This window comes from Neocloeon triangulifer, unplaced genomic scaffold, assembly GCF_031216515.1.
Source record: "Neocloeon triangulifer isolate White Clay Creek 2 clone unplaced genomic scaffold, ASM3121651v1 ptg000012l, whole genome shotgun sequence".
Taxonomy (NCBI): domain Eukaryota; kingdom Metazoa; phylum Arthropoda; class Insecta; order Ephemeroptera; family Baetidae; genus Neocloeon; species Neocloeon triangulifer.
This window is the reverse complement of record NW_026775554.1, coordinates 7678379-7704972: the sequence shown is the minus strand read 5'-3', so window position 1 is coordinate 7704972 and position 26594 is coordinate 7678379. Positions and strand designations below refer to the sequence as shown.

Here is a 26594-nt window from a genome sequence, read left to right as displayed (position 1 = left end):
GCACGTTCCACCGACCTACGTTCCAACTTCCAACGTGTGTAATGTTGCCAGTACTGAACGCTCGAATAAGAATTGCACGGCGAACGAGCCGAACGAGTCGGGAGGACGACGGAGAAGTGCTACGGGCTACTCAGCTGCCATCTTGGTCATGTTTACGAATTAGACTAGAATTTAAACATCGACTTTTCACCACTGCAAATGTAAATTATGCAACATTTCTAATTTGAGAACCCAGCCTGGACGTCCAAGTGTCTCGAGCGAGCGTCTGATTCGGCTTAGCTCTACTCAAAGGTTCGAAATTCTGGACTCCAAAATCGACTTCTTTTCCGTCCTTTGCGTTAATGTCAATATCACGCGCTAATTTTGAGCTTATGTATTTACTCGTGAGCACTACATGTACATAGCTGGCGTGCGGAACGAACAAACACTCACATTGGCACACCAATTTACTCTTGTGTTTCTCTGCAAAGTTTTTGCGTGGAATTTCTCCCATTTACGCATTGATAATTTCCTTAATCTTATATTATTAAACTCGTTGAATTCGTGACCAATTATCATTTCTTCAAACAATAGATTTCCCAATATGATATTAGTCAAGGCAATAAACAAATAATAAAGTAACTTTGGTTTTACATAACTATATAATACGTATGTAAAAGTTTTCCTTTAAAAATACATACGTAACTCTGTTATGATTGAAAACTATTTATGTCTAGATTTAAAAATTATTTATTATAAAATTATTTTATGTTTATATGTATATCAAAAATATTTATTTATGTTGATTTATGTCTTTTTCCAGTTAAAAAACTCATGGCTTGCTAGTCTACACTAAAAGCTGATCGGATCATTTGGAAACAACAATTATGGTAATAAATTTCTCTAATAAAAAAATGCTAATGTTTAAATTCTACTTTAAACAAATTTCAGGCTGAAAAACGCGCACATCACAATGCTTTGGAGAGAAAGAGACGAGACCACATCAAAGACAGTTTCACTAGCCTACGAGACTCGGTACCTGCCTTACAAGGGGAAAAAGTGGCCAGCCGTGCCCAGATCCTCAAGAAAGCCGCTGAATACATCCAGTTTATGAGGCGCAAAAATTCTGCCCATCAACAAGATATTGATGATCTCAAGCGCCAGAATGCAATGCTTGAGTCCCAAAGTAGTAAATCAATCATTTTTTAGAGTAAACTTTTTTAATTCCCTGCTGGTCATTTAGTTCGAACCCTCGAAAAGGCGAAAGCATCTGGCACCTTCCCGGTGGAAGCCAATGATTCTCTGGTTTGCTCCAAATCTGACTCGGCTTCCAGCTTCAACCACGAATCTGAGAGTGACTCGTCGAGTGACAGCAGCTCGGCCGTGGCGCGCAGAAGCAAGAAGCTGAAAGTGAGCAGCAGCCACTGACAATTGCAACAAATCAGAAAAAGATACCTCCAATGATTTACCCCTCTTATTTCGTTTACTATCACTTGTACTGCTACAGGTTTTGCACCGTCTTATAGTATCAGAATGCACATTCCGACGTGAAAAAGTGACATGCCAAGTTTTACCAACATGCAAGATGGAGAGAACGTACAACCAAAAATATATTCTTTGTCTTATCCTATAAGTTTTGCACAGCCCTCCTTCATTGGAACTTTGAATCTAATGTTTAAGAAATTTCCTTTTGAATGTCTTTAGTTTGTAAGGTGCTGTTCTATCTAACAATGATGCAGTAATAATACAGATAAGATGCATTCAGAGGAGAGATATTCTTAAAAAGATTATTGTGGTAGCGTTCATTTGTAAGATAGACTGTCAGTTGTAAATATATCACAGTACCTAAAATTCACAACTTTCAATCACAACCACATTATATACAATTTGGAAAGTATACCAGTGTCTGATTTGGGAAACAAAACTTGGACGTGTTCAGAAATATTCTATTTCCTTAAAACAAAGAAAAATGATATAACAAATCAGCAAGAAGTAACATGTATGAAAAGAGAGTACAAATAATTATGTCCTAAAGGTTCTATATTACGGACGAAAGTTTGGGACTGCTAGTGAATGGAAGTAATTGGCCGCCTTCTCCGCGGACTTGCAAGTTATGTTATATAAAGGATGGCATGGAACCTGAAATTGTGGCTTCATTAAAACCGAATCAACAAGGAAAAACTGTGTAATATTACAAGTTTATTTTCTGGGGGTCCCACTACTATTGGATTGTTAGGGTCAAAGCCAAATTGAGCAACAGATATTCCACTCAGCCCATAGCATGTGTGATACAAATCTTGAGATCTGAAAATAAATTAAATTGCATGTAATTTCCTGTCAAGGTTAGTTTTTAAAATGGGAGCATACTTTCCCGGCTTGTCAATAATGCCGCCTTTTGGGTGCTGACAACATATCAATAGGTACTCTTGTAAGGCCTCTTGGTGAAAGAGTAAACTCGTTGGTTTAATGTCCTCTGCTGTAAAAAAAATCGCATGCAAAAATTTAAAGCAAAATTTTTATTTATCAGAAATTTAAATCAACTATCATTTACTTTATTTATTTGTACCTTTTGACAGTAGAATCTGGTTTATTAGTGGAAAAGCTCCACCTTGCCAAAAGGAATAGCAACCGTCCACTAATTTATTTGTCCTACCCTGGAAGCCACCTTCGAGTTTCATTTGGCGCATCACAACCCATCGCTGAGGATATTTCTTTCAAGAAAGTAAATTTTTTTATTATTTGCTTACAATAAATGTTGGCAGGTTGATGAGATCTTCTTTCCCCATCAAATAAAGTGCTGCTAATCCGCAAAAAGCATAACCACCATGCGCTTCCATCCCAGGCACCCCTGCAAAGCCACCCTCGTACGTCTGGCAACTAATTAAGTCATTAAGACCCGTTAAACAAAAACTTGAAAGTAAGTTTGATTTTTCATTACCGAACAATCCATTCTGCAGACCCAGCAAACAGTTGCTCCGTGTAAATGTTGGTCAATCTCGCAACAGAAAGGGCACAGTAGACACCTCTGATATCTGCCTCACTGCCGTGGTGCATGGAAAACGAACTGTCTGCATTTTTCAACGAATAAAGAAACTCTTGGAGTCTCTCCCTGTTTAATCGAAATGTTAAAATATTAAAAATTATAATTTTTACTTTTATTGCCTGTTAATAACACTCATTGCCTCTTCCGTTCCGATGGTGCAAAGAGCATTCACAGCAGCGTATGTTGGAGCAAGATGAGCACTTTGTCCTGGCCCACCAGCAAAACCTCCACTTGGTGACTGACATCTTAAATAATTCAATAGAATTTTTAATTCTCTTTAAATGAAAAAATAAGGAAAAAAAAATTATAACAAACTTGGCTAGTCGAGCTACCAAAGCAGAGGCTATTTGAGGGCTGGGAGGAGATTCAAGTAAATGCAATGAATGCAAGATCCAATAACATAGCCAAGGCTGACTGGAATCTAGAACCTGGAAATTTTTATCAATATTTTGATAATTTCTTGTATATATAAAAGTAACCATACTTCATAGCCTTTTGGAAGGTATCTTAGAGAATTATTTAAAAATTCTAGGTGCTGCTCCCTATTCAAAAAAGGCAAGTCGGGCTCTATTTCTGATGCTAATCCAGTTTTATACAAAAGTTCTTCGCAGTTTTCTTCTACGTTGATCTGTTTAAAAGAAAAGAAATTCATCAGCACTGTAAACAAAATATAAAGTCCAAAAAGATATTGTTTAAAACATGATTTAAATGCCATAGAAACTTATTTAATATTAAGTGAGATTAAATAAAAAAAGCCAGAAACCAATTAAATATTATCTTACACAAGGCATACCTGCTCTACTGATGTGACCGTCGAATTGTTTTCTTCGTCAAATCTAAATTTTCTGATGTTCTTTAAGTTTCTTGGTTGCGCCATGGTGTTTTAAAAGTTGGCTATTTTTTGTTAGTAATAAATTTAATTTACTAAATAGAAAATCTAGTCGTAGGCTTGCACCGAGACCGACGATCAAAGAATTAAAAATTCGGCCAAATTGCAAAAATATAGCAGAATCTTGCTCTCGCCGTTTGCCTGTATTTATTCGCCTTTTTTTGCTTCGAGTTTCACGTTTTGCCCAACGTTTTGCCGCAGAAAGGGGGAGTGACTGCACAATGACAGATAGAGTTTACGACCGCAGTTAGACCAATAAGTGAAAAATATTTTTTCCACAAAGTACTTATTGCAGAAAAAATTTAAAAAATTTTACTTTACTATTTTAAATAAGATTATTTAGATTCTTGTTATCTGAAAACTCTAAAATCTTACACTAAACGAAGCTATTATATAATTTGGAAGCAACTCCTTCCTGTACACCACTTCCAAGGTACCGCTGAAATTTGCCAGCTGCTGAGTTTGTTCATTTCAGCAGAGTTGGGATCAATTTGTGTGCCTTGGAAACGAAAACCGACCAAAGAGAAAGAGACCCGTCATCTCAAGTTGTTATTATGAAAATTCCAACGCGTTAATAAGATTTTATCGGTAATCTTATATTTTGAATTCATGCGGAGAACACAAAATCGAAAAAACTTTACAAGAAGACGCCGTGGTCCAATGTGACGCAGTTTTGCAGCGATAATAAAAATCGCGATCAAAACAAAGTAAGTTAAACCAATATGTACAATCTGCAAACTCGCTTCCGATTGAAAATTTTCCATAATTTAATTTCCGTACCAAGGTTAATATAATCATTCACCCCTAATTATTAATGGTTCTTAAACAAATGTACATTTTTTTAAACGTTCAAACCATATGTGATGTGGCAACATTTAGGTTTCTTTTGAAATTCCAAGTAAGAATTTTGAGCTAAAATACTATTTTCTTTGCAGAATGAAGCACAAGTGGCTGCTGCTGGTGCTAGCCGCTGTGTGGATAGGCCAGGGCTTTGCCCAGAACGATCGTCTGCAAAGAGCCGGCCGCAACAAGGACGGCATTCTAAAAATAAAGAAGGAAGGCTTCTTTGATGGTGGAGAGGAGGATAACGACGACCCGGTCACTCTTGACGCTGAAGTCATTCAAATTGTGCAGGCACCTGATCTTTCAGGTGGTCCTCCAGAGGATGAAGACCATGGCGATCTGGACGCTGATGAAGATACCCTAGAAGAATCCACCCCAGAAACGACTGAACCGCCTAGAGAACTAACTCCTGAAGAAATAAAAGGTTAACATTATAAATTTTTTTTTTAATTCATAAAAAATTTCAATCTGCTATTTTACAATATTTATGTAAAAAAATTATTTATGGAATTTTATTTCATTAACATCTAGCAATTTTATGGTCTGTATATTTTAATCCTTCTAATTTATTTATGTGGTTTTTAGCTAATGAATTGTTCACCAATGCATGGGCTATGCTAAACGCAACAAGGCCAAACAAGAAAGCAGCCTTTGGTCTGATGCAGGCTGCTGCTGACATGGGACACGTCAAAGCCCAAGCAAAGCTGGGCTGGGCCTACTTGCTTGGGTCCCCATTTGAGCAAAATATCACAAAGGCTGTGGAAATTTTCCAAGAGCTTGCAAACAGAGGTGACCCGGACAGCCAACTGGTTAGTTTCCATCTTTTTTTTAAAAAAAGACTTATTATAAAGTTGAACATGCTTAGTTTCAATACTCTGAATTTCAATATTTCATGAAATGTGGACCTAGATAAATTTGACAAATTCATTTTGCAATTGCACAATGTAAGGCAAGTAAACGCCCACGGCTCCTGTATAAATTTTTCCCCACAAATAAAAAAGTAATTGAGTTTAATGAGTAACTTGCCTCAAAATTCTATAATTTATTGACAGCAATTTTATAAATGACAACAAGATAAAAAAATATTATTCTTTGAATTTCTAGGGTCTTGGATTTATGTTTGCAACCGGTTTGGGAGTTGAGGCGAGTCAATCAAAAGCACTAGTCTACTATACTTTTGCCGCCCTGGGCAAAAATACATTTGCGCAAATGGCTTTGGGCTATAGGTACTGGGTCGGTGTTTCCGTCACCACAAGTTGTGAAAAAGCTTTGGACTTTTACAGACAAGTCGCTAACTCAGGTAATTTAACACTTATTTATATCAAATAAAGAGTCTTAATTTTACATGATTGCAGTTGCGGAGGAAGTATCCTTGTCTGGAGGAGCTGCCGTCCAACGAGTCAGACTTTTGGATGAGATGGAAACACCAGGCTACAACTCGGGAATCCTTGACAACGACCTGATGGAGTACTACCAATTGTTAGCAGAGAAAGGGGACGTCCAAGCGCAAGTTGGACTTGGCCAGCTGCACTATCAAGGAGGCCGAGGTGTCCAACAAGACCCTCAAAGGGCGCTTCACTACTTTTTGCAAGCTGCCGATGCTGGAAATCCAGTTGCAATGGCCTTTCTTGGAAAAGTACATTTTGAAGTAAAATCCTTGATGTGTTTTTAATTTGTGAAAATTTCAGATCTACCTGGAAGGCTCTGATTTGGTAAAGCAAGACAATGACACTGCCTACAAGTACTTCAAGAAGGCAGCCGACTTGGGAAATCCAGTAGGCCAATCTGGTCTTGGACTGATGTATTTGCATGGAAAAGGCGTCACGAAGGATTACACCATGGCCCAGAAATATTTCACCATGGCTGCTGATCAAGGCTGGGTGGATGGCCAATTGCAATTGGGCAACATGTATTTCAGTAAGTTGATTACTCAAGATTATAAACAAATATTATTATTTAAACTCTAGGTGGATTGGGTGTGAGGAAAGATTACAAACTTGCCAACAAGTATTTCAGTCTGGCTTCCCAATCCGGACATGTCCTTGCATTTTACAATCTAGCTCAAATGCATGCTGCTGGAACTGGAATGATGCGCTCTTGTCCAACAGCAGTTGAGGTAAAAACATAGTACACAATTTAACTTTATATATTTATTGTTTCATTTCCAGCTGTTCAAAAATGTGGCCGAGAGGGGCAAATGGGGTGAAAAACTTATGGAAGCTCATAATCACTATCGCGAAGGTCGAGTCGACGAAGCTTTTGTCACATACGCTTTCTTGGCCGAACTTGGTTATGAAGTTGCCCAGAGCAACGCTGCTTTCATTCTTGATAAGGGTGAATATTGGCTAGTAAAATTGTAATTGCCTTATGAGCAAATTTTGCTATTGCAGATGAGGTTGAACTGTTTTCCACAAACGAATCCTTGGTGCGAGCTCTGCGTTATTGGGGCCGAGCTGCAGCCCAAGGTTCCGGCACTGCTCAGGTCAAACTGGGCGACTACCACTTCTACGGATTAGGCACTCCTGTTGACTACGAAGCAGCCGCTGCCCATTATCGGTTGGCATCTGAGCAGCAGAACAATGCTCAGGCCATGTTCAACTTAGGGTACATGCACGAACAGGGTCTAGGAATGGTTCAGGTTTAAAATTTAAACAATTGTCTTAAATATTAATTTACTAATTAACTGACTTTGATCTTCCAGGACATGCACTTGGCCAAACGATGCTATGACCTAGCTGCAGAGACGAGCCCAGATGCAAAAGTTCCTGTAACTCTTGCCCTCATGAAGTTGTCGCTTGTCTTTGGACTCAAATACTTCCAAGAGGTAGGAAGAATGGCAGGTTTCATTATTTCTTAAAAAAATATTGTTTTTAAAGCACACCAGGTTCATCACATTTATGGTAAATTATCAATATAATAATAATATAATATTTTCCTTTTTATCCTATATTTAATATCATGCTGTGGTGAATGTTGTGTTGTAGAAACAAAATAATTTTTTTTTTAAATTTAGATTTTGATTTTCCTCTCATTTTTAAAATTTAATCTAAATACCCCAATAAATTTCCAACTAATAGAAACTTGTGGTGCCTGTCATAGGGTGGTTGGCAAGATTGGGTTCTCTTGCTGCAAATTGACCGAGCGCTGGGTCCGAACTGGGACCTTTATTTGATATCATGCCTCGTAGCCACACTGGCTCTTCTGGTGTACCTGCGAAGACCTCCACAGCCGTAGAGAAACTGACTGCAAAGTAAATATTGAACAGGATTTTTTATGAACGAGTTTCTAGCTGTGTCGCGGATAGAACTGCCACGCGGCACTGAGCTGATTGATCACTAATTAATTGGATTTCCATAAAGCGCGGGTTATAAGTGGACCGTTTACAAGCGATGATTTTAGTGTTACGATAACAGTTACATAATGTGTGAAGCAACGTCCCCGTTAAGTTTTACCAAAGGAATTGACCTCCTGTTGTGATGCGGTTTGTTATAAATTTTGATTGTTCTTCCACTTTCTATAGTTTTGCTTTTTTTCTTTCAATGGCTGCCTCATGCCATAAAAAGTAATTATTAATAATTGATGATTGTTGTTGTGTAAATTATGTGGATGCGCACTGTGTAAAAATGAACATTAAAAGCGATTGACTTATATTGTAAATTTTTGTATATTTACATAATCACTTTACAAAATTATCTAATTACAAAAATAACGCCTAACTGCTTACGAATAGTCAAAAAATCAATCAGGTCTGGTCGCAATCATCACTTAATAGTCCTCATCCGGTTTCCTGCGATTTTCTTGACGAGCCGATTGGATAATCCTCTTTCTCACTCCCAGCAGGTACCTCATGTATGCCCTTGGTGAATACTGGGGCCTCTGGTGGTGAGGAAGTGGAGGAAGCTGCTGATGCGGTTGGGGATGTTGCCATCGGGCCCTTGCCCTTCGAGGTGGTCGTTGCGGTTCCTCTTCGCACAACTCCTGCCAACGAGGTGGATTTCGAAGACTGGCCTCCAGTCTGGCACAGGAGGCTTCAAGTTGCCTCTCGAGAGGCGAGGGTTCATACCAAGAAAACCTGGCCGGAGGCGGCGGATATGGATAAGGACTGTAGTGGTGCCGAGGTGCTCCGTACAAGTAGGGAGGATCTTCTGGCGGTCTTGGGAAGGCCATCGGAGGCACTGGCGGAGGAATTTTCTGCTCGATCTGCCGAGATAGATCACTCAAGCTGTGCAGAAGGTCAGTAGCCTGAACCAAAAATTGCCTCATGGGCTCTTGTTCTATTCCAACCTGGGACATGTCTCCGACGCTGCGACACCTTGGCGAACCGCAACGTGGAGGACTGCGGCTCAGGGCATCTCTGCGGTGGCGTTCAGGGCTAGGGCTGCTGTCCTCGTGGGAGCACCAGGCCCCAGGAATGGACGAACTGCGCTCCCGGAGAGGTCGATTTAACTCCCAGCGGTGTTGGCGGTCCCTGAATCCAGGACTTGGCGACCTGGATTGGGGCACTGGCGGCAGGGTTGTCTTCTTGATGATAGGTTTTGGCGAGTTGGAAACTGGAGACGGAAGGCTGTGGGTGCTTGGGGAGCTGATGAGCCCGCAGCCACTGATGTCTGACCACGAAACGGCCTTCTTTCCCGACCCCCTGCGTCGTGGAGGTGGCGGAGGACTAGGCGAGTTTGAGGGTTGTCGTACCTGCCGACCTAAAATTATTCCTTTCATTTCGGCCCAACACTGGTTTGTGTCAAAACCAGTTGACTTGGGAAACTCTGGCGGCGGAGAGTCGTCAAAGTCGTCATCTGTTGAACGCACCTCACTGTCCGAAGGGGTCAGCGCCTCGCGTCTCAACCGTTTGAAATTATGGTTTGGCCCTTCAAAGGTTTTCTTTGGTTCGAGGAAGGACCGCGTTTCTTCGGGAAGGAGATCATTAGTGCTGCTAGCGCGGTTAGCTTCACTTTTGGCACTCTTGGAAATTTTCCCCAAAGCCCTGGTTGCCGAATCGAGGGACAGAGAGCGCCGCAGACCTTTGGAAGAGCGTTGGATGAGTTCCATCAGTACGGGTGGCGAGTTTTTCTGGTTGGGACCAACAAAGACAAAGGTTATGCTATCGTCTGAATTGAAACTTGCGTCTCGGCGAACGACGCAAGGACCTCTAGCTGGGGTCGTCACACTGATATTAAGGAATTTACGCTGGTTGGGATCTGCCCAAGGAACAGACGCAGCTTCATTTGCCACTGGCTGGTGGGATGCTTCTTTTTTTGTCTGAAACACAAAGTTTACATTTTTTTAAATTAAAAATTATAAAGATTTTCAAAATTAAATTCACATAAAAATCATAAAAAAGCAAAAGATTGTAAGAAAATGATATCAATATTATTTCTAAAACTTTTTATTTTTATTTCATGCAACTGGTGGTAGCATAAAAGTCACGGATCGTACTCGACATTACTGGCAATGAGGAGTGGTATTTTGTGTGCGTGCTTAAATGTCATTTGGCGCGCATAGTGAGACTGTAACTTATTGTTAGCAATGCGTGTTCTACTTGCCTCTACTCCTGGGAGCTGAGCCATATTTTGATTCGATTTCAAGCTGTCGGCACTCGGGTCACGCGCGTCCGGTATTTTCTTGATCTCGTATATTTCCTCCTCGTTCAAATATTGATTGCTGGGGAATTTGTAGCTGCGAGTTGTGGCCAAATCTTCTTCTGACCTAATTTCTTGCGGTTCGGTCGTTGCATCAAAATTAATTGGGCCGTTCACTTTGAATTTTGGTGAAGGTGTCGGAGAATTGTTGTTCAAAATTTCTTCTGACGAACTACTCGACGAAATTCTTGGTGATGTGTTCGCGTAGGTAGTTTCGGTTTCAAATTTCAGAGGCGATGAAAATTTTGGACTGTTGTTTACCGACATCTCCTCAAGGCCTTTGGTGAATTCTGGGTAAAAACTATTAGAAATCAGTCTTGCGCTGTCGTTGGGGTAGCACACGGTCGGTTTGTGTTGCTGCACTTGCTGCGTCAGGATGTGGCCTAAAGCAAACTTTGGGCGGATTTTTAATTCACCCTCAAATAAAATTTCTCTCTCGGGCGTTTTTCTATGCACTTGATTGCAGTTGGCGTCGTTGAATGTGATTGAGCACGTAGGCGAATTGGCTGGCAGGAAATTGCTATTGCAGGCGCCGTTGTTGTTTGTAATTTCTATCGTAAAATTTTTATTCCGGTCCATTGCTGGACTTGAGGAAGATTTTCGCGCCTCGAATGTGATGCCCGTTGGTGAGGTGGAGGTGCTCTGATCGCTACTGTGCTCGCTACTTTCCAAAATTGTGTACAGCGACCTTTCAAACTGGTTTGATTGCACTTCTGGGGAGCCGTCTTCTGCCTGAGGACTCTGCATGAAATACAAAATATCGTCACCCGACGAGTCGCTGCCTAAACTGCCACCCTCAGAGCTGAGTGGAGAAGGACAAGAGTTATTGTCATCGCTCGACTGAGGCCGCGAATCGTCCGAACTGTGCACCACCTTGACCACGCCGTCGTCACTGCTGACCTCCAGTTTCACTTCCCACCCATGTTGCGAACCTAAGTTAGTCTGGTACATAATCTTCTGCTTTGGCGAATTGTCCAACACATCATCCAAAGAGTCCGTCTCCATGCTTTTGTGCACGCAGTTTTCCAAACTGTCGTCAGAAAAGAATTCTTCACTCAGTTTTTCGCAGCTTCTGCACTGGTCCAGCAGATCCGGTTGAACGGCGGTCAACACTTCCGGGCTGCCGCAACTGTGCAGAAGACACACCGGCAGCAGGATGTCGGACGCCAAAAGGGCGGTGGGGAATCTGTTGTCTGTTTCGACGGCAGCTTCTTTGGTGTTTTGCTCTTTTTCCGTCTGCGTCTCTACCTCGACCTTGCCCTTGGCCCTTCTGTGGGCGTCCAGCAGTCTTTTGCTCAACTCCCTCAACCGGTTGGCAGCTTTGGAGCACGTTTCTCCGTCTTCCGAAGACGCGGCTGCAGCGGCGGCCAATGCGCGCTCTCTGATTTTTTTGATCGGGTATAGTCTTTTGGTCACGTCGGCCACTATGTCCTGTTTGGTTCTCTTTTTCGATTTCTCCACCGTCAAGTCCGGAGAGCTGGCTGACCTGACGCGCACTGGAATGCCACTTCTCACGCCCGGTTTGTTTTTGTAAATATTAGAGGCGCCGATCAATGTGCCCTTTCTGCTATCCAAACTGCGGTTGGACTCAAGACTGCTGCTGCTGGAGCCAAGCGAATTTTCAGGGGAGAGCACCGAGTCGGCCTGAATCGAGTCTTGCGAGGAGTAGTCGCGGTGCTGGCTGCGGCTGATTTTCCTTGTCGGAGTGCGGTAGATCAGGTCGCAAGACGACGAAAGCCGAAGATTCGATTGGGCCGCGTGATCGAGCAGCATGACGGGCAGAAACGTGCATGGCACTTCTTTCACTTCTACAGCCTCTTCTAGCGGAGGCGCGGCGGTTGCCTCGCCAACGCTTGAGCTGCTCTGGCCCATGCTGGAACACAATGGCATTTTTATTGTGAGGTTTCAAGATTACAATTTTTGCATAATAAATCCACAGGCAAATTTTAGCTTTATTTTTTCCGTCCGGCAGAATTATTATTATTAATGAAAAGCCTTTTTGATATCGATCGGTGATTGGGTTTTCACTCAATTTGCATTTTTGAGGTTTCTCTACCTTGAATAATGCCAATTGACCCTTAACTGACATTAAGTCTGTTGAAGCGGAGCATTTATTTTACTTAAGAATTTTTTCAAACTCATTTATTTTGTACTTATTTGCCTTCAAAATTTGCTTTTTTTTCCTTGCATACAATAAGTTAAGGGAAATATAATTTTCAAACTAAGAATTACATTTTTTTCGTCAGATGAAAAATGCAGCAGGGCAGCATATATAACGCGAATTTTCAGTTTGCAAAACTGCTCCTACAGCTCTAACGTTTGAATCGTTCGCGTTGGGAAGCGCTGATTTAGAACGTGACGTCATAATAGTAAGAAAAAATATTAAACAACCTCTAGGCCACACTATTTTCCATCCACATAGAAAATCAATTGTTTCGCAATGAATTGTTTAGAAGAAAAATATACTCACAAGAATTTCAATGTTGTCGAGTATGATTGAGGGCAAGGGTGCTGAAACAGAACAAGTGCGGAGAAGAGACTGAGTTATTAGCACATGTACGTAAAAGTGTGGCTCGCGCCGACGCATGGCATTAGCGGAGAGCGGGCCGAGGCTCGAAATAGAATGGCACAAGACGCCGAGAGGAATTAAAACTACCTGTAGGCTAGAGATGTGTCTGTGGTAACGAGCGATCCATCGTTTGGCGGTCGGCCCAACGCAATGATCCGCACACGGAGATATTATGTGTTTGGAATGCACCGTTCCATTCTGCAAAATTAAACAAATAAGTATTTTCAAAAACGATCAATTTTCTTTGGTGAAAATTATTGGATTATAAATGATTAATTTTAGGTATATTCTTTCAATTAATTTTGGGAAATAGATATATTGATTTCAAGTGGAACAAATTTTCATAATATATATTTGAGTTATTTTATTTGCATTTTAGCTTAATTTGGAAATTATTTTGCCCATTCCTTACCATTTGAATTTTGGCCAAGGCATCTCTGAGCTTGGCCACCTCTTCGCGTAGCTCATGGATTGTCTTGTTGGTTTCATCGTTGTTAATCGCGTTCATCTTTGGTTTGTTGATGATGTGCTTTGCTCTCTGCGCGTATCGTAGTGTATTCACTGTTTCACTGTAACTCCCACTTGATGGAGAAACAGTCGCGATCATGAACGTGTTTGCATTTCCGCCGAGCGAATCCCTCAACAGCCAGGTGAGAACCGAGTCCCTGTACGGAATGTAAATGTGGTTGCGGCGTTTGATGTTGCGGGATCTCTCAGCTGCAATAAAAACAAACAATCAATCGATAAAAATTTTTGTGAAATTTGCAGAAAGAATTTTTCGTAGAGAAGATGCGATTTCTCATAAAATTAGTGTTTAAACTCTCAATGGAAGGTGTGAAACAGCTTGAATGGGTTGCTTGGCTGTTCGTAATTTAATTAATCGCCATAGTAACTCTTTAACTTGCTGAAAACGAGCAAATTAGAAGCCGCCTAGCCGCACACAAGAGTCAAATTTCTCACGCTAACCAAAAGCACGATAGATACTGTCCCGCAAAGGCAGCAGATGCAGAAAGTGTGTTCGTGTTCACACAGTGCTGGCCACTGCCAGGCGAAACGCGGTGCAACAAACACAACTCAGTATAGTAGTATCTCGAGTCTATCTTGTGCAACTTTTCACCATTCGCACGTGCAGCTTTACTGATAATGTTGGCCAAGGCAATAAATAAAAGCAGCATTGAACCCTCTCGACCGCATAAATATTTATGTACAAAAGCAAAGTACAATTGTATTCGCGCCTGCTGAGGAGGAAGTTATGCAATCCGCCGGACATAAGAGCCTTGCAGGTTGCTGCCTACTTTAAAAAAGAGGCGATGTGCATTTTTAGTTTTTTTTAATTAGACTTAATTTCTTATAAACTGGTGAAATTGTTCAAACGAAAAACGGAAAGTGTATTCGTGTTTGGAAAGGAATCGATGAAACTCCAGTATAAGAAAAATTATTGCAAAATAAGATTAAATAAGCATTTCTTAGTTAAATTGAATCCATGCTTCAAAGTGATCAAGGAAAAGTTCAGTTTTTCATTTTTTTTTCAACTTCAAGCTGTTAAAAAATAGGGAAAATATATTTTTATCTTATTTAGAAGGTTTAAAGCATTTATGTATAGCTTTATCATAATTTTGTCAAAAGTCTGTTGTAATAAAGAAATATTTCAAGAGAAATTTATCAGGGATTTTCGAAACTGAGCAGCGTTAAAAATAAATTTGCAATTATTTTAGCTTTGTGAAATTTAAAATTTCAAAAGCTCACCTAACGCGGATATGACGTTTCCTAAAGTGACCAGTGACTTGTTGATATTCGCTCCCTCTTCCTTGCGCTGCCTGCTGCCCCCAGAGGCGGCCCTCTCGCTGCCGGCTAAGTCCACGAGGTGCGCCTTACTGGTAGCCTGGCGCCTTGAGAGCGAGAGAGTGAACACCGCGTGGCTCCTGCTCGAGCGCGAATGGTCGCCCAGCCGGGCCGTGCACCGGCGGGAGTTGCCTTCGCTCAGAAGGCTGATCAAACCGGTCTCATCGCTTGTTGGAATTTCGCGCAGTCCTGGTGGGATTAATTTTTATAAATTATTGAACACAGGTTAAATACGAATAAAGTACCTTCGACATAAGTTCCTTTCAACGGGTGCTCCCTAATCCTTAGGTGGGCCGAAGGTTTGCTCTGAAATAAGTCTCTGACTCTCTCATTGTGTATCTCTAAAAAGCTGAAAGCAAAAAAGTCAAAATGAAGTTGTTGCGCCACTTTTTTGAGAGCACTAAAATTCTAACAAATTATTTTTCATTCGAATCTGCTCCACTTTTGAGTAAACATGCACCCACGTCTATCGTAAAAAGGCTTTGCATGTCGTGTGCTTCTCTTTTATACTGCCGCAAAATAAAATCGTCTGTTTACGTGAACGTAGACAAGTGCTGCTGGAAATGTAATGGAATAAAAACTGAAATCAGTTTGACGCTCTGAACAATCTGTCTATAAATTTGTGCTTCTTGTATTTATTCCTGAGTGTAAGTCAATCAAATTAAGTAATCCTATCCTAATCCTGAAACTAAAATTAACATATGTTTATTTATAACAAAATAAGTTGATTTAGTAGTTTATTTTGAGAATAAGGGGGAACTCTGGATTCCTAAAAAGAAGAAGACAGCACGCGGTCGGTCTATTTTTTCAAGTGACTTTTCAATTTGAGGGAATTCTTGCCCAGATTATTTATTTTTACTTCAACTCTTCTCCTTAAAAATATACATAACCCCGCTAACTCACAAAACGCTGAATTACTTGATTGAAAACTTCTCAAAATTCACTCGCCTCCTCTAGAGGGAAATTCATTTACCATATGACTGAAGACTGAAGCACCAGAGAAATTATTTTTCAGTAAATTGCCCGCAAATTTAACTTTGCTTGTTTGTTGTTCCAATTTAGTAGCTGATGGCCGTGCAAAATTGCGCAGGCACAAATTCTCATGCATTATTCCCATAATTCCAAACGTTCACTCTGTGGCTCGTTTATTTTGGCCAAATGCAAATAAGAAAAGTTTTCAGCTGGAAATTTCGGCTCCCTCACCGCATATATAATTTTCAAACTAGCACACATTTGGAAATGTATTCAGAATAAAAAAATATATATATGCGTTACTTTGATGTGAGAGAGTTCGGAATTTGTCTATACTAGAAAGAAACACACACACCAGGTTGGTAGTATAAACAAACAAATACGTATATACTTATCAATGGCATGCAATCGTTTGTAAACGCAACTCTCCTGCTTATATTCGGCCAGTTCTTTTAAATTCGAGACAAGAAGCCGTTACGAAAATGCAGAGACAAATAGCACCCCTCTGTATTTGTTTCTCACCACCTTCAAAATTTCCTATAGACGCTCGCATGTTTATGGTGGCAATCGATTTATTTTTTCCCTGTTTTCTGCGCATTGCTAAAAATTGGTGTACGTGTTCACAACAAGTATGTGTGGAATTTTTCGCCGCTTGTCAAGGCGATTTTTGATAGCATAATTCTATAAAATGCTGCATAAAACTTGGCTAGCTCTTTTTTTGATTAACCATCTTTCTGTTCTAAATATCATTATTATTATTTTTTTTTTTAATTTGAATTTAAAATAATTAAAAAAAATTTTAATTGTGTTGCTGCAAGAGTGGTTTATAATTTATTAAAAATAACAACTTACCGTGAACAAAGAAAGATAAATAATAATTTCTGCCCTTATAGTCACAAAACGCAATGAGGAAACCCCGATTTTAATTTCAACCCCCCCCCCCCCCCCCAAGAGTGAATTTATCAGTTGCAAACTGCGATTATGTTGATCTATCATAGCAAAAGCAGCATTTTCATTTTTATTTTATGCTTAGAGAAGAAAATGTAAAAACTACAGAGGAAGAAAAAATATTTTAATTTTGATGATAAAAGTTTGCGTAAAAATTAAAATGATCATTCCTGCGTGCAAATTCCAAAAATAAACCGAATTTCAAGAGATAAAGACTTAAAAGATTATTTTAAAGCTACATCTAGCAGAGCGTAAAGTGGTCTGCTGTGTCGAAGAAGTGCATGATTATCGCGCCTGCTAATTGACATGTATGCAAGCCGCTCGGCTCGTGTGCCATGCTAGTTGCCTATCATTGCAAGAGCACGTACTCTCAAGGGGTTCTATAATTACGCTGACATTGAGTGACTTATCAATAATTCATTAGTCTTGTCCTGTTGATTCAATTTGCAACACGGAAATTTACTCTGCATTGATTTAAATCACTCTTTGAACTTTAAATAATGATGTAAAAATTACATATTCAAAAAAATATATTTATACGGCATACCTTGTGTTTTTTACACGGAAGTTTTAATAATTCGGTATTCCAAATCTCTTTTTCCTCCGAAGAATGCGAGACTAAGCAGAAAATAGGAGGATACGCGAGGTGAAAAACTGGAACTAAACTCACGTACTGAGAAAAGCTGCACGGAGCAGCAGCGCAGCGTTTGCTCGGCTGGCCCGACTCGCACTCACTCACGGGGGTGTCAATGCAGATCACGCTATCCGCGCATTGATCCGCGCCGCAAATCAAAACACACTCGCGCGCTCTCGCATAATACACCATACACTCTCACACACCTGACTGTGATTCGGAGCGGATGCTCGTGACTGGAAGACGTTTCGTCCAAACGTGGAAACAGCGCTCGGCAGATGCGAGGTGTCAGTCCTGGACAATCCTAAAAAGACGTCGTTAAAAAATAATAAAAAGAGATGAATTGTTTCTATATAGAGTGCTTGGAGGTGTTTTTTTCTCTTTTGGATGGCTTCTATTTTTATATTATCGTTTCCACTATTTCCGTACCTGGTTGCCCATCATTGTGAAAGTCTTGCCCGTGCCGCTCTGCCCATAGGCCAGGACGCACGCGTTGTATCCATTGAAAATCGAGTTCAAGAACTGCGTGCCGACTGCACTAAAAATCTGGAAATTTATATATAATGTTTGATTAATTTAATTTTGATTTTTATTAAAATATTGGAAAAAATGTATTTTATTGCGTTATTGATTAATTAAAAAAAAACTAGATACATATTTAAATTTACTGTTTAGTGACTTAATTTAGCTTGCGATCCATCTCGACGTGGACCTTATTTCAGCTCAGTGACTTGTGTGCTGCCAATTCTTCACATTTTTTTAGCTCTTTCTTTCTACATTGTGACTTTATTTGTCAAGATTAAAAAAAAATATTATCATCATCCTCTATACAAAATAATAATACAAAACGATGCCCAATATGCCCATAAAATGCTTTATATTTTTTTATTATAATAGGAAATCCGAAGCAAAGTTTTTCCTCTAATCGCGGAGGGTTTATTGACGAGTGTTTGATTTTGTTGTTTATGCATGGATATGAAGACTCTCAAGCACACGTTAAAACATCCCCCATTGCGCGGCCAGTCAGTTTATATGTATATTCGATATGATATTACATGTGCCCTGGAGAGGCTGGCACGCGAGCGCTCTCACTGAAAAACTCCAATCATTCCCCACGACATATTACCAACTAACCCACATCCCTCATGAGCAAAGGTTGAACCACCCCAACTCACTTTGCCCGTCCACGATTGAAAGTGTGTCAGAAAAATTCAAAATCTTGACACACGGCCTTTAAATATTTAACGTTTCAAATTGATTGCCGAGAATTGCACTGTTAAAGAGATAGTTTGAAGAGAAAATTAAAAATTTTACCTTTTCTTGAGAAGCGTCCCAATCAAAACATTCTTGGAATGCGAAAAATCGCATCTTTTTCCTGCTATCAAACTCTGCATTTTCAGGAACCTTTAGAAAAACAGTTTATTTTGAAAAAATAAATAAAAATGAACAAATTTTTTTACCTTGATATTTCTGACAGAAACAGTTTTATTTTCTTGGTTGACTTGCACTATCACAGTTTCGTTGTCATTCTTCTCTCTATAAAAGGTAAGAAGAGAATGCGTTTAACAGGTTCATCTTGGAGAATCTCAAAATTTCGCCTCATTTTGGTAATCAGATCATGCAACTATAATTGAGTCGTGTGCGGACAAGAGAAGTTGTAAAAGGAATGTTTGCTCTAGACTGCTATGAGACTTATATCTTTAAAGCTAGGCGCGTAAGGGCATTCACGACAGATTAATGAGTGTGGAAGTAGCAACAAGAATAGATTTTTCAATGACAAACTGGAAGCGCCAGTCTATATTAACAAAGTACTGAGAGCACAATATGAAAACTTATGATTTTATTTTAAATTTATTTCTGTATTTTTAGAGATTGAATGATTAAAAAAACGTTAATTCATATTATTTCCGGTTTTATTATTTCAAGGGGGAGAAGACATAAAATTTTTTTGGCCCAGACGGGTGAGACAGTTTGGAACCAAGCTCTCGTTTTAGGCGCACGTCGCTGCTGGAAGGAAGAGTCCAAATAATAAAAAACTGCATCTGCCGCCCGAATGATGTATTTTACTATGTGCCATCTAAATTTAGATTGTTCGCCCCCGTGCGTAATCCCAGAGCTCTCCGCGCGGCCGCTTCCTTGACGGTGTGTGCTCTTTCACTTGCACATCCGCCACACCGTTTGTCTTGTAAAATTCTCAGCAGGCACGGAGGCGTCAAGGCAGAAATTTACTTTTAGAAAGAATAATGGACTGAGGGGTGCTAACGATGTATGAAAGTTAAGGTTACAGAGTTTAAAATAAATGATCTGAAACTCGTGATTTTTAAACGCATAAATTTGAATAATAAAAAAAGTATTTGCCACTCTTTTCATAAATTTATGAAATTAATCAAAATGAAAACTTTCTTTTTCCTGCCTACATAGAAATTTTTCAAAGCAATGCTGGAGCAATGGAAATTGATTTACTTATTATGTAAAATAGACTATCATTTCTATTCCTCTAATTGAAAATTTACTATAACATAAAAATATTAGATTTATGTAAATTATGTTTTGCTTTATATAACAAAAATGCCTTCAGTTATATAAGTTTAATTTTTATTACAAGTAAAATTAAAAATATAATAATATTAGATGAATTTTTATTAATAAAAATTCATTTATATCAAGTTAAATTTTCCTCACAAAATAAACTACTTACTTTAGAGATAGGGGTCTAACCCTGACAAGGACCCTCACGTTCGCCATGACTCATCACGAGCGGGATGCGGACTGGCGGCGGCTCGGACGACGTGTGCTCCTGCTCAGCATCCACGAAGACTTTTTCTGTCATTATTTCTCTCGCACACACACGTGCTGCTTTGAGAACGGAGAGAGCAGGGCGACTCTTTTACCCGCGGCAACAGATGCGTGAGCTCTAGCCGTGTCAATTCAACTGGTGCTCTGCTGCCCTTTTCTTCTGATCACCGCAGGCGACAAAGCAATTACATTGATTTTCTTGCACATGATATAACTTCAATTCAATTTGCTACCTCACATTTCCACTTCATTTTATAGTTATAAAAACGATAAAAACCGATAAAAACTGTAGCTGATTTAAACTTTTTCTTATTTTTTTTCATGAGAAAAAAAACAGATTGCTGGTGAGGTTTAATTGCAATAATTATTAGTTCAAAGGTGCCATTCGAAGAGCCTTTTTGGAATTTCTCGAGTTAGCTTCTGCCAAAGCACTCTCAAGAGTTTCAGTTATATGCAGGAGGACGTCTGGCGACACACTCATGCAGACTGACCCTGAGGAAAGCTGCAGCCTAATCACCACTTGACACTCTCCAGCAGCTTGAAACTGTGTTCGACTCATGATCTGTTATCATATTTTTGTTTTAACTTTTAACAATAAATTATACTTTCTTAAACGATTTATAATTTACCAGAGCCTCTAATCTCCACTGCAAGTTGACGTAGTGTGGCGTTCTAAGTTTTAAAGGTCTCAGGTCATGTTTTGAAACTGAGTTTGACTGCAAATGCTGGAATAAAATTTGTCTGTGTTCCTCCGAAAATCCTAATGCCAACAAGGTCACGTTAAGTTCCTCTTCGGACACCTGCATTTTTTTAATACATTGTGAGCTTGAAAAAAACCTAAATTATTGTTTTTAAATTACCTGATATCTAGACGTCTCCACCATGAGATAAATTAAAGCCTCCAATGCATTTTTCACTGTTTCTGGACTAACACCCAGTTTACCTGCACATACATATTTTTTAAATTTAGAATCCGGTTAGTTTAATTTCTTTATTTAATTATTACTTCCTGCATTTGTGTAAGCCTTGGCTGCCGTCCCTTTCTCCAAATGTTTATTTGTGAGCTGACAGAAGTTTTCCAAAACTGAAAAAGTAACATGACATTACGGTCATACAGTTTTGGAGTTAAAAAACAACGCTTGTTTAAATTTTTACCTTCAACTGGTTGGCCTCCGAAAAACTTGAGATGTTGCTCGTGATTATCCCTCAATTTAATCAACATTCTGACAAAAAAATTCCTGCAGAATAAAAGAAATTGCCTCTACTGCTTTTTCGGAATGTCTCATACAGTCTCATATGGACTCAAAAAGTCAAAACAATGACACGCCCCTTAAAACACATGACTTGTTTGTGCAATTGTTGTGTTCTTCTCTTTCATTTGCCCTGCTCTCTGTTCATGATCTTTGAAACTAAATGGAAAAGTGTTGAAATTTGATGACTAGGTAAAATTTCTAGCCTTTTTTAAAAAATTTGTTTAAAACAACGATAAAAATTACATAATAGAATTGTCAACAAAAATGGCTTGCAACGAAGACAGCGTTTGGATCTTTGCTTACGGTTCCTTGATGTGGAAAGTTGACTTTGTTTATTCTGAAAGGATTCCTGGTTACATTCGTGGCTTCAAAAGAAGATTTTGGCAGCTTAGCGAGGACCACAGAGGGATTCCGGGAAAGGTTTACATTAAAAATAATTTGTTGAAAATTATTTATTTTTATTAAATACGTTTTGCAGCCAGGGCGAGTTGTTACATTGATCCCTGGTAATGCTGATGTAAGTCAAAGGGTCCAGCATATTTTGCTTGTACTAAATAATATTTAATTACAAGGATATGGTCTGGGGAGTGGCCTATTGCCTTGGAGGAAGTCCTGCAGAAGTTCAAGATGTTATTCGGAAACTGGACCACAGAGAAAAGGGTGGCTACGACAGGGTGTTTGTTGACTTTCACTACAGGGACGGACAGACTGTGATCAAAGATGTTACCATTTACATTGCCTCTCACGACAATCCACTGTACTCTCCTCACGAAGGAGATGATCTCGAAGTAATATTTTAAAATTCTATAAAAAATAAATTAGCACAAACAAATTATTCCGTAGCTAGCGAGACATATCTTAAATAGCCACGGACCAAGTGGCTCAAATTTGGAATATGTCCTTAAACTAGCCGACGCAATCAGGGACCTCTACCCTGACGAGGAACACCACCTGGACGACCATGTGATGCAATTAGAGGAAAATCTCAAAAGTCTGATGAAACACGGTTGTGATTAATTAATTCTAAAAGTCTCTCAGTATTTAATTGTGTTTATTAACATTCTCGTTTATGTTTTAAGCTTTAATAACATTAAAAATTAAAATAAATTATTGTTTCAATACAACTTACAAAGGAATGGACCGAATGGACTATGCAAAGCAAGTAGATCTTGTGCAGGCGTGGATAATAATGGCAGATTCAGTCCAAAGTGAAAATCCTGGCTGCAATGTCGTCGATCAACCAATCCATTCCCGGCAAGAGATTCTCTCCTGTCAAGGCACTACACCACAAAATTCGCCAGTGATGAGTTTTGATTGTTTCCAGCTGCAGCACCTTCCAAATTTAATCAAACATTAATCAATATCTCAGCAAAGAGGAATACCACATAATTCTACCAAGATTTTTTATTTATAAATAGGTGAAAATAAGTATACTTTTTCGTTCATATTCCCTAACCAATAATAATATTGTCAATGAATAAAAACTTAGAAAATTTTATCAATATTATATTGACCAATTTTCCAAAATTTTCTATTGAATTTCTGGAGACTCAAAATCAGACTTAATGGAGATTTATAAAAATAATTTAGTTATCATAAAATGAGAAAAAAGAATATGACAAAACAAGTTATTAGCTTTCTATGAATGTGTCTAAAAGTAAAATCTTGCAAGGTTAACTTGAGATGACATCATAAAGATATGTGTGTAGAGTAATGGGCGGAACTAAAAGAATATTCCAGACTCAAAAATTATATCTATGCTCACATCTCTGATTTCCTCTGCTGTAAGCGATCCGGGCAAATCTTGTTTGTTAGCAAAGACTAGAAGTGTCGCTCCAGCAAGCATCTGAAATAAACAAAAATATTCATAACTTTTCAATAATAAAGAGGATTTGAACCAACCTCCTCAGAAAGCAAACTGTGCAGCTCTCTGCAGCAGTCCTCGAGCCGCCTTTTGTCCGCACTGTCCACCACCCAAATTAGTCCGTCTGTACTTTCAAAGTAATTTCGCCAAAAGGAACGAAGAGATTTCTGTCCTCCAACGTCCCAGAAATTTAGCTTGTAACTGGAATTTTAAAATTTTACTTTCAATTTTTAAAATTTTGGGAAACTGACCCTCTGTGCTCCAGAGTTTTAATATTAAATCCTAACGTCGGGGAAATCGTGTTCACTTCCTCTCCGTTAAACCTTTTCAAAATTGTCGTTTTCCCAGCATTGTCTAAGCCTCTGTGGGTTAAAGAGTCAAGGAAAGGTTGCAACATACACAATTGATTAAAAAACAAAACGTAGGCGCCTGTGTGGAAATAGCCCTGAGGTCAAAAACCTCAAAAGGATACAGGATGAGCAGTCTCATTTCCTTCTCCTTCTGCTTCATTTTCTTCAAGATCGTCATCAGTCCCATATCGTCTTTAAATCAGTCTACAAATCTTCAAAAAAATTGGCTAAAATGCAAAACCTAAAGGAGTGAATTTTCTCGCGTGTTTACAAATATATTCAATAAAATTAGACGGGCAACTGAAGGCCACGCCCCTTCAGCTGTTCAAGGAGCTTCTACGTTCTTGTTCGTTCTCACAAGCAGGGGAGTGGTTTTTCGTGCTTTTGCCACCCCGGGCAGGAATTTCTGCCCCAAATTTTCGGCCGGACAGCACCTTTGGATTCGGCCCGAAGGACGAGCGAGTTCTGCCTTCAAAAAGCAGTTCTTTCAACGTGAATGTTCAACCAAGGTAGGTGTGCTCACTCCATCTGCAGGGGTGGAACGGGGGTGGGTCTACTGCGAATGCAGTGGGGGTGGTGATGGTTGCCCAATTTGCTTACGATGACAACCCAAAATGTTAAATTCAAGGCTGCTGGCTGCTGTTCACAAATCCACCCATACGTGAAATTAAATTTTTCAATCATATCGGTCGGTGATTTGAGGGGTTATAAATGTTCAACTTTATTGGCATTTAATTTCGTAAGTTTCATTGTTAATACAATACATATACACGCAGAAAAATAAAACAATAATGATCTTAATACCTGTTAATACCAATGAACGCAATAAACACTTTGTTAGGTGAAAGATTTTTATTTAATTTAAAAAAATTATTTATTTTATCATAATAATTATGATATTAATATTGAATTTTTAATGTTTCCTATTAATAGAAAAAAAACATCTAAAAAAAAAATATATCAAGCATATAATATGAAGAAAAAAAATCACTTCAGTTAATGATTCATTATTACATGAATTGTTAATAATGTATATCAATGTGTATAATAATTTAAGATCAATAATTTGTTAATTAATATGATGGGCTATTATTTACTTCAAATGAGAAGGTCGCGACCACAAGTGCGTAATTTAGCAATTCATACTAGTGGTTGTTTTGTACGCCAATTTTGATGAGTAGATGGGAACAAAGAAGATAATTAAGTTGTTTGAAGTTGGATTAGTTTGAGGCAAAAATTCCTTGGCCGTGAATATGGCAGTGCGAGAAGGCCAAGTCTGACGTCGCCCCTTCATAATAGAATCACGTGGGTTCGCCAAAATACATTTTCGCTCGCTCTTGAGGCGGCCGCGGTGCTCAAAATTGGTTTGCGAGGGATCTTCTTGTTTTGCGAATCGACCTCAAACCTGTTTTCTCGCTTTTGAATTTAAGCGAGTGAATTTACTTCAGCTTATTTGCTCAAAGCTGCGGGTCGCGACAAAATACGTACACTGGCAAGAAGTTCGTCGCGTGACTGCTCATGAATTTCCACTAATGCTTGGTAGTTCCGTGAGAATTAGAGATAATTGCCCTCCTCCCAATAGCAAAGATGATCCCATTTATATTGATAAAAGATTCTGAAATGTCCCTAATTGAAACTGAATACAAATTCATAATGAATTAAAAATATAATGTACATAATATTTTCATATCACATCTAAAGACTAATGCGAATAATGGAAAAAAGCAATTAAATTTGATTTCTTTTTAATTCATCCGAATTTTTCACATTAGCCCCCACAAATTGTTTTATAAATTATTATAAACATTTTTGAGTTATTAAACGTGTTTTTGTACACTATGGCGAAAATTGCATGTTGCGTAGCTCCTATAATTTAAGAAGTTATTGTTTTCATTCAGCAGAAACAAATCTGGTCGGCCGAATATTCATTCTCTCGGCAGTCAATAAAAGTTTTCCGCTTTGAAATTAGCAAGAAAAAAATTTAAATGGGTTGTAGGAAAACGAGGACTTTCAGAATGACAAACTTTTGCCGCCCAGAAAGTTTTGGCACCGATGGATGAAAAAAAAACGAAATGGTGCAGCTGCTATGGTCGTTGTTTTCCTCTCTCAGTGGGCGCCTCTCTCTGTTCGCCCATTCGTTCCGAGAAGCGGCTTTGTTGCTAATTTATTGGCATTGTTGTAAATTAGCACACCTGGGTGGAAAAAGTGGCGGAGCTGGTTTGCATAGTAACAAGCGGAGGCTGCCGACCAAAGAGCGGCTTTTCGCATATTTATTTATAAAAGAAGAAGCGCGGTGCAATTTATTATTATCACGATGGGATGCGCGATAATGTATGGCCTCCTCACACACGCAGAAACTCATTTAAGGCGCTGACCTTGCTCAGCGCATATTTTTTCGCCAAACTTTTTGCCTATCCTCTTTTCTTTCACGCTCGCCGATCAGCCGCGGCGCTTCTTGCCGCTGATCAAACAAGACAAATTGACGCCGGCGGTTCCATCCGATTCACGCAGGAAAAGGGAAGCAGCTTTTTTGTTCCGCGTGCTTGGGCACCTCACAATTCTGAGATAACACATGGGAAAATATCCAAGCATCTAAAAAAGCAGAACAAAATCATGCAAACTTTTTTATTGTAAAAATGTTCAGTTTCTATATAAAATTAAATCTATTATTGTTACATTCATAATTTTGTTCTACTCAGATCTGTGCTGTGAAAATTAAAAAAAAATATATTATATTTATTTATATCTTTTCGACCGGTCTCTTTACAGTTTTGAAGCAAAAATTGAATTACGTTTTCCTAATACCACTCATCTCTCAAGAGATCTTATTGTAAGATTAAGTAAAATATAATTTTTATTGAGATAATACGCGAACATTAATTTTTTTTTTTTAATTCAAAGAGATATTATAAAAAAAGCCCTATAAAGAGTTCAATCATGCATTTATCATTTATCTTAATTCACCCCTTGAGTCTT

General features: G+C 39.0%; 7 protein-coding genes across 9 annotated transcripts; 3 read left to right on the top strand and 4 right to left on the bottom strand.

The window, feature by feature from the left end:
- Positions 1-58: 58 nt before the first annotated feature.
- On the top strand, positions 59-2465 carry LOC132196325 (protein max). Of its 2 annotated transcripts, none has more exons than XM_059618887.1 (4): positions 59-291; positions 803-869; positions 931-1168; positions 1223-2465. In XM_059618887.1, exons 2-4 carry the CDS (start codon positions 867-869, stop codon positions 1405-1407), a joined length of 426 nt encoding a protein of 141 aa, XP_059474870.1. In that variant the 5' UTR covers positions 59-291; positions 803-866; the 3' UTR covers positions 1408-2465. The 2 variants fall into 2 exon arrangements, with proteins under 2 accessions (XP_059474870.1, XP_059474871.1); XM_059618888.1 differs by having other exon boundaries at positions 62-291; positions 931-1165; positions 1223-2458.
- LOC132196321 (protein farnesyltransferase subunit beta) lies at positions 1912-4125 on the bottom strand. The gene is made up of 10 exons (XM_059618883.1): positions 3816-4125; positions 3507-3650; positions 3338-3450; positions 3142-3267; positions 2918-3088; positions 2727-2856; positions 2546-2678; positions 2347-2455; positions 2175-2283; positions 1912-2118 (listed from the first exon to the last, which is right to left on the bottom strand). The coding sequence occupies exons 1-10, from the start codon at positions 3897-3899 to the stop codon at positions 2023-2025; spliced, it is 1215 nt and encodes a 404-aa protein (XP_059474866.1). The 5' UTR covers positions 3900-4125; the 3' UTR covers positions 1912-2022.
- A 250-nt stretch (positions 4126-4375) lies between these two features.
- Positions 4376-8411, top strand: LOC132196315 (protein sel-1 homolog 1). The gene is made up of 11 exons (XM_059618877.1): positions 4376-4618; positions 4847-5178; positions 5340-5563; positions 5859-6054; positions 6110-6390; positions 6443-6671; positions 6722-6870; positions 6923-7088; positions 7145-7392; positions 7456-7578; positions 7854-8411. Exons 2-11 carry the CDS (start codon positions 4848-4850, stop codon positions 7986-7988), a joined length of 2082 nt encoding a protein of 693 aa, XP_059474860.1. The 5' UTR covers positions 4376-4618; position 4847; the 3' UTR covers positions 7989-8411.
- LOC132196314 (protein Shroom-like) lies at positions 8384-20167 on the bottom strand. 2 transcript variants are annotated; one of them, XM_059618875.1, is made up of 12 exons: positions 20054-20167; positions 18816-18891; positions 18670-18759; positions 17785-17901; positions 17562-17659; positions 15047-15150; positions 14706-14990; positions 13372-13676; positions 13047-13157; positions 12861-12901; positions 10295-12263; positions 8384-10010 (listed from the first exon to the last, which is right to left on the bottom strand). In XM_059618875.1, exons 1-12 carry the CDS (start codon positions 20098-20100, stop codon positions 8520-8522), a joined length of 4734 nt encoding a protein of 1577 aa, XP_059474858.1. In that variant the 5' UTR covers positions 20101-20167; the 3' UTR covers positions 8384-8519. The 2 variants fall into 2 exon arrangements, with proteins under 2 accessions (XP_059474858.1, XP_059474859.1); XM_059618876.1 differs by lacking the exons at positions 14706-14990; positions 15047-15150; positions 17562-17659; ... (2 more) ...; positions 18816-18891; positions 20054-20167 and adding an exon at positions 13926-14051 and having other exon boundaries at positions 8386-10010.
- Positions 20168-20506: 339 nt separating this feature from the next.
- On the bottom strand, positions 20507-21472 carry LOC132196322 (COMM domain-containing protein 2-like). Its single transcript, XM_059618884.1, has 5 exons — positions 21307-21472; positions 21158-21235; positions 21012-21094; positions 20781-20951; positions 20507-20713 (listed from the first exon to the last, which is right to left on the bottom strand). Exons 1-5 carry the CDS (start codon positions 21371-21373, stop codon positions 20519-20521), a joined length of 594 nt encoding a protein of 197 aa, XP_059474867.1. The 5' UTR covers positions 21374-21472; the 3' UTR covers positions 20507-20518.
- On the top strand, positions 21459-22862 carry LOC132196323 (putative glutathione-specific gamma-glutamylcyclotransferase 2). Its single transcript, XM_059618885.1, has 5 exons — positions 21459-21593; positions 21655-21824; positions 21883-21921; positions 21977-22192; positions 22248-22862. Exons 2-5 carry the CDS (start codon positions 21669-21671, stop codon positions 22419-22421), a joined length of 585 nt encoding a protein of 194 aa, XP_059474868.1. The 5' UTR covers positions 21459-21593; positions 21655-21668; the 3' UTR covers positions 22422-22862.
- Positions 22437-23938, bottom strand: LOC132196324 (ADP-ribosylation factor-like protein 2). The gene is made up of 5 exons (XM_059618886.1): positions 23741-23938; positions 23520-23630; positions 23307-23469; positions 23170-23250; positions 22437-22737 (listed from the first exon to the last, which is right to left on the bottom strand). Exons 1-5 carry the CDS (start codon positions 23803-23805, stop codon positions 22603-22605), a joined length of 555 nt encoding a protein of 184 aa, XP_059474869.1. The 5' UTR covers positions 23806-23938; the 3' UTR covers positions 22437-22602.
- Between the last annotated feature and the right edge of the window lie 2656 nt (positions 23939-26594).

Bases quoted from the DNA above. Each gene is read 5' to 3' on its own strand.
- LOC132196321 (XM_059618883.1), bottom strand. From the start codon at position 3,899: ATGGCGCAACCAAGAAACTTAAAGAACATCAGAAAATTTAGATTTGAC. The intron at 2,857-2,917 runs GTAATGAAAAAT...TGACTTAATTAG, and splicing joins TCTGCAGAATGGATTGTTCG to TTGCCAGACGTACGAGGGTG. The intron at 2,456-2,545 runs GTACAAATAAAT...TTTTTTTTACAG, and splicing joins CCAGATTCTACTGTCAAAAG to CAGAGGACATTAAACCAACG.
- LOC132196314 (XM_059618875.1), bottom strand. From the start codon at position 20,100: ATGGCGAACGTGAGGGTCCTTGTCAGGGTTAGACCCCTATCTCTAAA. The intron at 17,902-18,669 runs GTAAAATTTTTA...ATAAATTTCCAG, and splicing joins GGGACGCTTCTCAAGAAAAG to ATTTTTAGTGCAGTCGGCAC. The intron at 17,660-17,784 runs GTACGGAAATAG...ACGTCTTTTTAG, and splicing joins TCACAATGATGGGCAACCAG to GATTGTCCAGGACTGACACC.
- LOC132196315 (XM_059618877.1), top strand. From the start codon at position 4,848: ATGAAGCACAAGTGGCTGCTGCTGGTGCTAGCCGCTGTGTGGATAGGC. The intron at 6,391-6,442 runs GTACATTTTGAA...TGAAAATTTCAG, and splicing joins CAATGGCCTTTCTTGGAAAA to ATCTACCTGGAAGGCTCTGA. The intron at 7,393-7,455 runs GTTTAAAATTTA...TTGATCTTCCAG, and splicing joins AGGGTCTAGGAATGGTTCAG to GACATGCACTTGGCCAAACG.
- LOC132196322 (XM_059618884.1), bottom strand. From the start codon at position 21,373: ATGTTGATTAAATTGAGGGATAATCACGAGCAACATCTCAAGTTTTTC. The intron at 21,236-21,306 runs GTAAAAATTTAA...TTACTTTTTCAG, and splicing joins CGGAGGCCAACCAGTTGAAG to TTTTGGAAAACTTCTGTCAG. The intron at 20,952-21,011 runs GTAATTTAAAAA...AAAAAAATGCAG, and splicing joins TGGAGACGTCTAGATATCAG to GTGTCCGAAGAGGAACTTAA.
- LOC132196325 (XM_059618887.1), top strand. The intron at 1,169-1,222 runs GTAAATCAATCA...CTGGTCATTTAG, and splicing joins AATGCTTGAGTCCCAAAGTA to TTCGAACCCTCGAAAAGGCG.
- LOC132196323 (XM_059618885.1), top strand. From the start codon at position 21,669: ATGGCTTGCAACGAAGACAGCGTTTGGATCTTTGCTTACGGTTCCTTG. The intron at 21,922-21,976 runs GTAAGTCAAAGG...TTTAATTACAAG, and splicing joins TGATCCCTGGTAATGCTGAT to GATATGGTCTGGGGAGTGGC. The intron at 22,193-22,247 runs GTAATATTTTAA...ATTATTCCGTAG, and splicing joins ACGAAGGAGATGATCTCGAA to CTAGCGAGACATATCTTAAA.
- LOC132196324 (XM_059618886.1), bottom strand. From the start codon at position 23,805: ATGGGACTGATGACGATCTTGAAGAAAATGAAGCAGAAGGAGAAGGAA. The intron at 23,631-23,740 runs GTATCCTTTTGA...TTTAACCCACAG, and splicing joins GAAATGAGACTGCTCATCCT to AGGCTTAGACAATGCTGGGA. The intron at 23,470-23,519 runs GTCAGTTTCCCA...TTAAAATTCCAG, and splicing joins AAAACTCTGGAGCACAGAGG to TTACAAGCTAAATTTCTGGG.